The sequence below is a fragment of the Erythranthe guttata genome, chromosome 11 (assembly GCF_056151865.1).
Source record: "Erythranthe guttata isolate IM_541 chromosome 11, IM_541, whole genome shotgun sequence".
In the NCBI taxonomy this organism is placed as follows: Eukaryota; Viridiplantae; Streptophyta; class Magnoliopsida; order Lamiales; family Phrymaceae; genus Erythranthe; species Erythranthe guttata.
In genome coordinates this window covers 19315464-19327181 of record NC_142543.1, presented here as the reverse complement: position 1 = coordinate 19327181, position 11718 = coordinate 19315464, and the positions used below count along the sequence as shown (strand labels likewise).

At 33.5% G+C, this 11718-nt stretch overlaps 2 protein-coding genes across 3 annotated transcripts; both read right to left on the bottom strand.

Moving 5' to 3' along the window:
• Positions 1 to 2598: 2598 nt before the first annotated feature.
• On the bottom strand, positions 2599 to 6868 carry SK13 (shaggy-like kinase 13). Of its 2 annotated transcripts, none has more exons than XM_012985224.2 (13): positions 6459 to 6868; positions 6102 to 6295; positions 5897 to 5989; positions 5424 to 5483; positions 5007 to 5279; positions 4601 to 4672; positions 4472 to 4528; positions 3947 to 4087; positions 3786 to 3836; positions 3596 to 3691; positions 3355 to 3438; positions 2937 to 3039; positions 2599 to 2842 (listed from the first exon to the last, which is right to left on the bottom strand). In XM_012985224.2, exons 2-13 carry the CDS (start codon positions 6219 to 6221, stop codon positions 2760 to 2762), a joined length of 1233 nt encoding a protein of 410 aa, XP_012840678.1. In that variant the 5' UTR covers positions 6222 to 6295; positions 6459 to 6868; the 3' UTR covers positions 2599 to 2759. The 2 variants fall into 2 exon arrangements, with proteins under 2 accessions (XP_012840678.1, XP_012840679.1); XM_012985225.2 differs by having other exon boundaries at positions 6111 to 6295; positions 6459 to 6855.
• A 1767-nt stretch (positions 6869 to 8635) lies between these two features.
• Positions 8636 to 11294, bottom strand: PDF1B (peptide deformylase 1B). Its single transcript, XM_012985223.2, has 6 exons — positions 11027 to 11294; positions 10734 to 10872; positions 10332 to 10524; positions 10000 to 10110; positions 9097 to 9159; positions 8636 to 8948 (listed from the first exon to the last, which is right to left on the bottom strand). Exons 1-6 carry the CDS (start codon positions 11235 to 11237, stop codon positions 8847 to 8849), a joined length of 819 nt encoding a protein of 272 aa, XP_012840677.2. The 5' UTR covers positions 11238 to 11294; the 3' UTR covers positions 8636 to 8846.
• Between the last annotated feature and the right edge of the window lie 424 nt (positions 11295 to 11718).

Here is an 11718-nt window from a genome sequence, read left to right as displayed (position 1 = left end):
AAGTGGTGTAGAGGTTCTTTTTAGAAAATATTTTATTTATCCTTCAGCAGTTTATTTTTATAATTTTTAAAAAATTTAAAAGAAAATCAAACACTCTAAAAGAGTTTGTAAACTTTTAAATATCTTATTAACTCTTTTTAACAATTTATAATCTTAGGCCGACACTAATTTGACCATAAGAAATTATTGATGGGTAAATCAAATAATAATTAATTGATTTTATTTAATCTATAATTATTTTAATTGGTAAAGTTTTTTTTGGATATCATTTGGTAAGTGATTGTTAATTTTTAAATCGACATTTATTGTGTTTGACTTTGGTTTGACGAGAAGAAATTATTGGTGGGCAGTGGTAGTGGGAGTAATTGAAAGCAAGTAGCATGAATTTTGTACACTCGCGTGTAGACAAGTTATTTTTTCGAAATTGATGAAAAAGTATAGAGGACTGATATTTTATTATAAGGCCCACCCTTTGCCCTAGGCAACTTTGGAAAAGGCCTATAAAATAGGGGTGTTGATTCGGTAATATCGAATCGTACAATAATTTTGATTTATTGAAATTATTGGTCCTTCGAAAATTTGTATCGTTTATCGAACTAAATTATTCGATACGGAGTTTTACCGAATTGTTTCGATTTTTTTGGTTCGGTACTGAGAAAATTGAAAATATATTTTAATATTTAAAAAATGTAAAAAATATATTTAAACTAATTATTTCTTGAATTGACATTTAAATTTCAATAATTGGACGTAAAAGAAAATGTGATTGTCAATAGAGACTAATTTGTAAATACTGAAAAAATATCGAATCTAAAAGTATTATATAATATGTTATAACCTTAAAAAATTAAAATAAAAGAAAAAAAATATTTATTTATTAAATATTTCGGTATTCAGTACAGTACGGTATACCGGACATCAATACTGCGTACTGTACCAAAATATGTTTACCGATTCGCTATTTGGCATGTGCCAAACTTTCAATTTGATTCAGTTCAGTTCAATCGGTTTACGGGTCGCTACTACAAAAGATAACCTTTAGTTAATAATATTGCTACTATAATTTGAATGCCCAAAATTTTATTATATACAAAATTGCGTAGGGCCCTCTACAAGATAGATCAATTTTTAGAATATTTTGAATTTAATATATAAGATTCTCTATCTTCATCTTTTATTGTAATTATTATGCAATAATAATGTCACTGTGATCATGAAGCATTATCACCTCTTAGAGTTGGGGGTTTATAAATTATATTTTAATAGGATGGGAGTATCAACTAGAGAAAAAAAACTATTTTATAAAATAGTTGCATATATTCGGTTTATTTGATGTCACAGTTGGTGAGATCTATCGAGTGATTATTAACCGTTGATCAGTATATAAATAACACGCACTTATATATATGTACGCTTGGTGAGTGGTTTTTAACCACATCAATAGTTAAAAATTCATCGATGTATATAATATGGTATTATAGGATATCAATGGCCATATTTATTCCTTATCTAGATTCTGGCTGGGGAGCATTTGTGTTAGACAAAATCATAAAAGTAATGAAGATTCAACTTTTTTTTATAGCTGATTATTTTACTAAACATTGGTCAAATAGAGAATTTAATAAATTATTTTTTTCACCTTCTGAATACATTCGCCACCTATTTATTTATTAACAATCTAAAAGAAAATTACGCTCAACCACGTAAAGTAAGGTCACATTACAAAAATCTCTCTCATGTTTGGATAATTACAACCACCGAGTTCAACTGTGTACTTATCTAACACTTTACCCTTACAATGTCATATTTACCTACTAAATGAAAGGTTTTTTTCGTAAGAAAATACATAATTAAAGGAATAGTTGTAATTTTCCAGACAATTTTTTTTTTTTTTTATAATTTGACCTTATCTCATGGACTTGACCTTAATTTGCAGTAATATATATTAGTGCATCTCTTCATTGGTCTTTTCTATGTCAGGCTCTACTATTTTTCTTTACCACGAGTTCCAACTCACTTGTCCTTTTCATATGAGACTTCATTATTTTTTTTCTTAGAGCAACTCCAAAGAGCAAACATCAAAATAGATCATCAATAATTCAATTGATGTTCGGTTCAACTGATGTTCGGTACGTGTTTGTGATATCTGCATATAACTCAATCTACTCGAACCGCATACATAAAAACGAATCGTCATTTTTTAAAGCTTATTACTAGCGGAAACTTAATACTCATTTCAAATTATGTTTATCTCGTTCAAAACAGAAATTACTTCGACATTTACGTTACGGAACATCAAAGTAATTGAACTGTTTGGCGATTCCACTGGAATTGCTCTTTACACGAGTTTCGTAATACTGGTGGGCTTGATGATTTATCTAATTACAACGGTCATTTAATTTTAGTATGAGACTCGCTGTAGAGTATAAGAATTTACGATTAAAAAAACCCCGTTGCAAATAGCAAGCCCCAAAAAATACGATGATCACCATAATTTTCTGCTGATTTATAAATATGGTGTTCCTATCTCAGAATAACATATTTTCCAGTTGCTCGTAATTTTCGTAATAACGAGCAGCTTCAAGATCATTCAGATAATTCATTAAAGGTTCATCAATTAGATAGACAAATAATACAAGTCATCATCATAGAATATGGTCCAGGTTATTTTTTGTCGACATAAACAATTAATGCAGCAAAACAAATAAGTCTCTCAATCCCGAAATGGTGCAATATCAGAAATTAGAAATTCCAGCAATTTAGGAACCAAGTGACGGAAACTGCTTCCTAGCATGCTCCGGTACCAGTTTCGAAAGTAGTTCCAAAGATGCTCCCTTTATCTCTGAAATTTTATGTATGCACAGAACTCAAATCGGGATTAAATAAATAAATATATAATGACAAATAAAATCAATAAATCGAGAAAACGAAAATACCTGGAGGTTTGAAGTTGAAAAGAGGTGGCAATGGCCGACTATTAGGAAGCCGAGTATTAGGATCACGGAGCTCATCGAAAAACGGGTGTACACAAGCTTCCAGCTGAGATAATTACATAAATAAATTAATTAAAAAAAATTAATCCAACTAAAACATATATTAGTTATTTAATCACATATTACATTATCATGGACACGTTGGTCCTAGTTCCTAACAAATTCGATCAATCTTATCAATCCCATCGTAATCCCCAAACGATGTATTATACTTGAACTACAGTAGCAACATTATAATAGTGAGAGGACTGAGTCTAAATTTCATTTCGCTCTGGCTTTAAGCACTGAGTCATCTTTTTTTTATAGTAAGAGATCAAAACAAAGCAATAAATGATGCATCATAACAAGATGGAATACTCACAGCAGAATATCTTAAGTTTGGAGAGTACTGAAGAAGTCTCGATACAAGATCTACGGCTTCAGGTGGGGTCCGTTTGTGAAAAATCTGCAAAAACAGCAAACATGAAACATAATCAGAACCAATAATACTAAATTATTTGAAAAAATGATTCTTAAAAAATAGTGGGGGGCCGATTCCCCCCATCGTCATATGAGTATATGATTGCAAGCATTGGGCATTAGTGGAAGAAATGAATCTTAACCTTGTGCCACGGATGGGCCTTAATTTGAGGGAACTTGAACTCTGTGTAGTTTGGATTCATACATTTTATTTCCTCACGAGTTGGTGTTCCAAGAACCTAGGCGGAACAAAATGTCAGAACATATTGACTTTGTCGTTTGGAGATCACATGGGGAAAAAATAAGAGTTAAGATATTCTTCTAATTAAGTACCTTGATAATTTCCACAAGCTGGTCAACCCCACTCTCACCAGGGAAGAGAGGCTACATCATCAAGGTCAAAATGGTCAATATATAAAGAGTCAGAAACTATCAAATTTTCTTTATTTTCTATTTCCTGAATGAAAATGTTTTAGGGTTGTTAAATTAAGAACCTGTCCAAGAAGAAGCTCTGCTAGGACGCAACCGACAGACCAGATGTCGATTGCACTTGTGTATTCGGTTGCCCCAAATATCAGTTCTGGTGCACGGTAGTATCGAGAACAGATGTATGATATGTTCGGCTCGCCCTTGACCTGTTACATGTGATTGAATATATTAACTTGATTCCATTGGATATAGCTGATACCAATATTAATGAGATGGGAGGCACACTAATTTAGGTGTCTAAAAGGAAAAGCAAACAGAGAAAAAATTGAAATTTAAAATCACTAAAAGATGGTTGGTGGATAAAATAATTGAAAATTTCTTATTGAATGGACAACAAAAGTACCCAATATTATTGATTAAATCTACAAAAATCTGATATTTTTACTTCTCGGTTCAAGATTTTTTTGTTTGACCCGACAAGCATTCTCCCTCAATTACTCACTCGCCAACGGAAACCATGAGCTGATGCAAGCGAGGATTAACAGCAAAAAATCACAGTCTGAAAATGCCGAGCATAAAATAAAAATTACCAAAACTTTTGCACTTCCAAAATCACAGAGTTTTAGCTGATGAGTATGGGGATTGACCTGCAATAATAGACTGTATTAGTCAATTGTAGAACTAGAAAATGCTTAACCACTTATTCGTTCAGTTCATACCAAAAGATTTTGAGGTTTGATGTCCCTGTGACAGACTCCTATGCCATGAATATATGCCAAAGCTCTAAAAATCTGCATACCCAAAAAAACATGAGATAAGACACTATCAAGAGACTACAACTAATATTTCAGAACATTACACTCACGAATAACAAATATACCGTAACTTTCACAAAACCTGGTCATGTTTAAGAGGTATAAATGACATCGCTAATCGACATATATCTCCATATAAAGGAATTTGAGAAAAAACATTTGAAAGCAAAAACCAATTGCTAATGACCTATGGTTCAGATGAAAAAGTTACCATAGAGTTCAAGTTACTAAATGAGCAAAAGCATTCAGCCTTAACAAATAACACCACAAATATAAATGTTAATAAGGCATAAGTACATAAGAATTAGACCTGATACGTGTAGAGCTTGACGTATATCATAGGCATTCGCTGGTTTGCTTTGCTGTAGTGTCTGGCCACACGGTAGACTGTCTCCGGCACATATTCGAGAACCAAATTGAGGTACAGCTCATCCTTGTCAGTGGTCGAGAAGAAGCAGTGCTTAAGAGAAACGACGTTTGGGTGATCAAGGAGGCGCATTGTCTGCAATTCACGGTTTTTATATCTCTTATCCTGCAAAACTTTTTTGATAGCGACCGTTTCACCCGTTTCAAGACACTTGGCCTGCAATATAACAAGCATAGTCCAATTTGAATAAAACAACGTACATATCGGTGCATTTTCTTTAATTTTAAAAAAGTAAAAGTTGACGGTCATCAGTAACAGAATATCAATGTCAAGGAAATATATAAAGAAAATGGCACTCACCTGAAACACAATCCCGAACGATCCCTGTCCTACAATGCGCTCTGCCATATAACTTATAGTCTGGTAAAATAGAGACAAACAGCAAATCAGTGAGGCAAATCAAATGGCCAAAAAGTTTAGGACACGTGGTTAAACATGAGCACGTATTAAGACTCATAATTAGGAAATTCTTTTACTAGCATTCTCCGAATAGAGAAGTAATTACAATACGACAAATTTTCGTTTTAATGACAAAAAAGGTAGAAAATCTATTACAAACATATCATGGGAGAAACATCTAAAGCTGCTTCACTATAATGGATATTATCCCTTAAACAAATCAAGAAATCCTTCAAACTTCATAGTTCGCCAACGCAATCAAAAAGTCATATACAGATGCCTAATTAATGTACAGCTTCTTCTAGTCGAATGGAGCGATTCATCATTACATCGAAAACATAAACAGGAACAGACGATATTTCGAACGTTAATACCTGCTTAGGCTGACCATTTTTACCGCCAATAGTTGTCACAATTATGTGCCCTGTCTCGGTACCGTTTCCATCTACTACAGCTGCTTCCATTTCCTACAACCAAAATTGAAAATTAAATAAAAAAAAAGATTAAATTCGTTAGCAATCAACATTACACCGGACCAGCAAATCGGAAAAAAACACGAAATAGAAAAATATTCCGTACAATTTCAACCTTCTCCACTTTTTCATCCTTGATTTTCATCTCATTGATTTCTTCCGGAAGTTTGCTCACAAGCATCAAGTCACATTTAGGCTCTTCATTCGCTCCACCACCCGACGCCATAACCGAAAACTCAAATATAATAGAAACACTTGGGAATGAGCTAAAAATTAGAACACTCTGTCCGCTTTCAAACCCTAACCAACAAACCAAAAAAAAAAAAAAAAAAATCAAGGGGAAGAAAAAGACGAACAGATCACAAAAAACAACCCCCGCAGACTAATTTCCAAAACATTTACCCCTAAAACCACATAACAAAGTATAATTTCACGAAGAAAATTAAAATTAGGGCAAACATACCTGCTGCTAGGGATCAATCATCTTCTGCAAAACCTCGTAGTTTGCTTCAATTTTTAACACAATTCGTACTATCAAAATTTCGACAAGCTTTGACTGGAGGATACTCTCTCTCTCTAGCTCTCTCTCTTTCTCTCTCTCGGTCTGGTTTTCCGGAGACGAAGCTTTGACTAGTGGATACTCTCTCTCTCTCTCTCTCACTCTAGAATGTGTACCTCCTCGCTTAAATTAAATGTGATCCTCTCTGTTTCTCATGTGAAGCAAAAAAGAAAAATAAAAATTATGGCGGACCCCAAAGGATTTCATCAAATCCAGTTCAGACAGAGTTTCCGAGTTCGGGAAGCTGGAATGAGGTGCCACGTGTTGGCTCCTGGTTGGAAGTAAGGGGACCGTACGTCATGGTCTTTGACTCTATTTGGGAATCTGATGCCAACGTTGATTTATGGGCCCTGTTTTGGGTTTCATGTTAGGTCTTTCAGATGGGCCAATGTGGGCCCCATGGTGAACAGTGAACCCGGACCCAATAATTGAATTGGAAAATTAATTATTTACGAAAAATAAAGTTAAACCTCAATAAATTAATACATATGGGACCATCAAAATTTCATTAATTTATCGGAATATTAACTTATCGATAAATTAATAATTATTAATTTATACATTAATTAATAACTTATTAATTTATGAAATTACTTTTATTATTATTTTCAATAAATACATTTATTTTTAATTTTTTTACGTGTGTATTATTCATTGTACCATTAGTTCAATGCACTATAGAGTCCGTTTCACAAACGGAAGCTCTTAAAGCAGCAATGGTATGGAACGATTTTATGTTGAGTTATGAGAAACTATACCGAATGTTCTAACCATGTTAAGAAAAGTGAGGAACGAGATTGATGGTAATGTGAACTTCAACAAAAAACAAGCAACAATTAAATTATATTGTATTAAGCGTTAATAGATCTATAAAATATGTACTGTACCACGTAATTTACTAATTATTTTTATTCATTATTAATTTATATATTATATGGGGCTTCTTAAAATTTTCCGAATGTGTATTATCTTATAAATTTAGCGAATTATTAATTTAGCACGTTGTCCCGAGTCGGGACTAGAACAATTTATTATTTAAATGAGGTTATTAATTTATCGGGTATTAATTTATCGAGGTTCTACTGTATAGGGTAAATTACGACCACCCCGAGTTATGGTCAAATTACGAAAACCCACCTCCTGTTTGGGTAATTACAACTACCCCTCAACTATAAATCTTCTTACACGTCCACCCTTGCGGTTCCAAATTTCGTGGAATCTTCGAGATTATATGAAATATTATCACGTTTGTACCCGTTTTATCTCATTCGAACTCCACATTTTGAAGCAAGATGATCATATTATGTGTTTTTTTGCTTGTATATATCAGATTGTGGTGCATCAGAAACTGTATTTTTACACAAAACGAGTATAAACTATAGCACATTCCACGAAATCTAGATGATTATGTTGAATTTGACATCATAAGAGTGGAAGTGTAAGAAAAAATCATAATTGAGGGGTAGATGTAATTATCCAAACAAGAGGGGTTTTTTATAAATTGACCATACCTTAGGGGTGGTTGTAATTTACCCAAAAGTATATAATGAGTAACATATTATAGTGTAAATCACGGTCATCCTGCGGTGAGGTCAAATTACACGTCCACCATTGCGGTGTCAAATTTAGTGGAATCTTCTAGGTTATTTGAAAATATTTCTTCAGTTTGTACCCATTTTACCACATTCGAACTTCATATTTTGAAACAAGATGATAATAAGATGTCTCTTGACTTGTAAATATCATATTATGGTGCATCAGGAATTGCATTTTTACACAAAATGAATACAAACTAGAGAACATTCCACGAAATCTATAAGATTATGTTGAATTTGACACCATAAGAGTGGACGTATAAGAAGACTCATAGTTGACGGATTGTTGTAATTACCCAAACAAGAGGATATTTTCCTAATTTGACCTTACCTCAGAAGGGTGACCGTAATTTATCCTAATATATTGTATTGAGAATTATCGAAGATGTAAATATTTTTCGAATATATTGTAGATGAAAATTGAAGATATATAATGGTTATAGTGAAACATTATTATGTTATTGTTTTTGCAAAAGGTAAAAGGGCTGGTAAGTAATTATGTTCAACACTTTCATAATTCTTTTTTTTTCTTCTCCCTATTTCCCAACAATTAATATAATTAAAAACAATTATTGGGAAAAAGCAGTCCAAACATTGCAAGGGTAAAATGCTCAAAACATAATTAGTTAGATACAACACATTTCGTAAAATAAGCGACTCTACGAACTCGTATACTTCCCGTTTTCGTGTATAAAAATCACGATTTTCCAAATCCAACCGCTTTTTTAATTTTTCGGCGTACATCAATCCTTTCAGGACTTGGCAATCCAGTTCTCTCCTCGTATTTCTTTTCCAATGCCTGCCGGAAAAAGAGGGTTCGTCAATGTATATACTCAATGAAGTCCCACAAATAGTAGCAACAAAGATTCTATACGTACATCAATAACATACACGTAACACCATCACTGTGTATTTTCTCAGATAACAAAAGGATAAAGATCACTTGCCTGTAACTCTGCACGAATAGTGTCGAGTATTTCATCACTCATCTTATCAAAGAAAAGGATTCCCTGCAAATGAATAGACAAGTTAGAATGATTGTAATAAGGTGAACAAGAGAGAGTCGATTCACCAAGGCGTCGTTTGGGAGAGTAGATGAGATTGATAAGATTGATTAGGTATCTTATATTTGAGTTTTGTGATTATACAATCCTTGTATTAGGTAATATCCTTCGGCCCCGTTTGGTTGGCAAGATAAGATTAGCTAAGATAAGATTAAATAATCTAATGAAACCCAACTATTTTATTGGAGCTCGCGACGTCCAACAAAAAAAGCTCATTAGAAGGCAAGATAAGCCATGATTATATAATTTTGGCGGGTCGACCCGGCAATTTATTGGAGATACCAAACATCAAATTAAGTCCAACTATTTAGTTAATCATGGCTTATCTTGGCATCAAACGGGGCCTTCGCATACACAAGGTCAGAATTCGGGAGCTTATTTATCATGGCCCCCTTTTTTTCTTTCTTTTTTTTTATCATGGGCTTCAAAACCTAAAACCCAAACATTTGATAAAGCTTGATTACATTGTGTATTACCTAATCATGATTCCGAAACAAGGCCTAACTATATTCGAGATTTCGAACAAACATTCTGGAAGTTTCACCCGAAACCCCGTTAACACCTGAATTTGGCCTTTAACATATACACAACAATGCTCATCGAGACAAGATTTGGTGTGAGTTGATGAATTTTAGTGTCTTTAATTGCAAATTTGATGCCTTACGTTTCTCAAGAAAAGTGAATATTAGTATAGAATAGATAAAGAATGCAAACCCCATATATAATTATTTGCAACCCATACCCGCGCAAGTAACAACCGAAGTATGGCATTTGTATAATAAGAACCTGTAGATGATCAAATTCGTGCTGAAAGATCCGCGCAGGGAATCCAGTCAAGTTAACTTCAAACTTTGCACCGTTAATATCTTGTGCTTCAACCACTAATGAATTTGGTCTCTGTAAAGTCAAAAAAAAAGGAAAAAAAAAGGAACCTAAATTAATCGAAGATCAAACCAAACTAGAAACGAACTTTTCAAATTAAATGATAAATCTAAGTTGCTACTTTAAAAGCCACGATCAATTATATGGTGGATGGATGTGATATGTTAATTACATCACAAAATACAAAAGACATGAAATTTATCGGAATTCAGTACAATAATCATGATAATGTGTACCTCGACATCTGCGTAAACTCCAGGGAAGGATAAACAACCCTCGTCAAACGGTACTATTTGTCTTGAATATCTATTGATGCGTGGATTTACAAGAACAGTCTCCTCTCCTTCGCCGCGTTCGCCAGCTGGATTGAACACCATAACCTGAACATTCATCCCAACTTGGGGTGCCGAGAGCCCAACACCTTCATCTCTGCGATAAGAATAATTCAACAAATATTGTTCATAATCCCTCAAATGTGATTGCTTCGTATCTCAAATACGATGCTCGCCGAGCATCTGGCGCTAACAGGATATACAACTTTTGAAAATTTATTGAGACGAATTAATTTTGAGGCTTCAGTCATAAATGAACTCAAATAATCTGACTGATGGATGCAAAAATGAAGAGAAAAAACTCACTTGTACATTACATCAAACATCTCATCTACAAGCTTTTTCAATGTCTCATCAAACGTGTCAACTCGCTTGTTCTTGGCTCTCAATTTCGGGTCTGGATACTCTATTATCTTAAGAGGCCCCTCAAATTGCAAATCAGACGCTATCCACAAAAAAAAAAAAAAAAAAAAAAATTAAATAGCAGTCAATCTCATTTCTACAATTCTGCATAGAACTAATCTATCATAAAAATTAACAATACGGCGGAATGAATTACTTCTTAGTTCTGGTTTTTTAATGGATTCTAAGACACTTACGAGAGGCTACTGCGGATGAAAAGCTTCGGCGAGCCTGTGCAAAAACCGGCTGAAATTCACGCTTACAACGGCGGGAGGATGAAGCAATCAAACCGGCCGAGTTACTGAGACGGCGGAAGTGAGGGTGGAGAAGAGTTCGGCGGTGGTGGAGAAGTGGGAGAATTGTGCGACTGAGGGCGGCGGTGGAGTGGAGGCCAGTCGCAGAAGCCATTACCACACGTATTACCGGCACGAATTGTGTGAGAGCGCATTTGATTTTTGTTTTGAATTCTCATTTTTATTTATTTTTATCATTTTGCCTTTGTTTACATTATTCGTTTAGCCATCACCAACAGTTGTTTGAAAATCGGTTGTCTATATCTATAATTTAAGAGACGAACAGTATTATGCAACACCACTTTTAACATCACACTCCAACAACATTATTTATATTTTACACAATTATCATATTTTATTATTATAAAAAAAATTAATTTTGAATTAATTTTAACAACTATAATTTTAATTTCACATACGTACATATATCTTGTTTCAGTTTTTTACTCATAAAGTTGTTTGGAATTAAAATATATTGCAAAGGATAATTTAATGTTATATATACATATATTAAAAAAAAAAAAAAAAAAAAAACCCTAAACACTCTTTATTTTATTAATAACAATTATACATGGAAACGTATATGTGAATAATAA

Coding starts and splice junctions, on each gene's coding strand:
- SK13 (XM_012985224.2), bottom strand. CDS start 6,221: ATGGCGTCGGGTGGTGGAGCGAATGAAGAGCCTAAATGTGACTTGATG. Junction 5,484..5,896: donor AAAATGGTCAGCCTAAGCAG/GTATTAACGTTC, acceptor CTATTTTACCAG/ACTATAAGTTATATGGCAGA. Junction 3,040..3,354: donor CAAACTTAAGATATTCTGCT/GTGAGTATTCCA, acceptor TAATTATCTCAG/CTGGAAGCTTGTGTACACCC.
- PDF1B (XM_012985223.2), bottom strand. CDS start 11,237: ATGGCTTCTGCGACTGGCCTCCACTCCACCGCCGCCCTCAGTCGCACA. Junction 10,873..11,026: donor TTCATCCGCAGTAGCCTCTC/GTAAGTGTCTTA, acceptor TTTTGTGGATAG/CGTCTGATTTGCAATTTGAG. Junction 10,111..10,331: donor GAGTTTACGCAGATGTCGAG/GTACACATTATC, acceptor TTGACTTTACAG/AGACCAAATTCATTAGTGGT.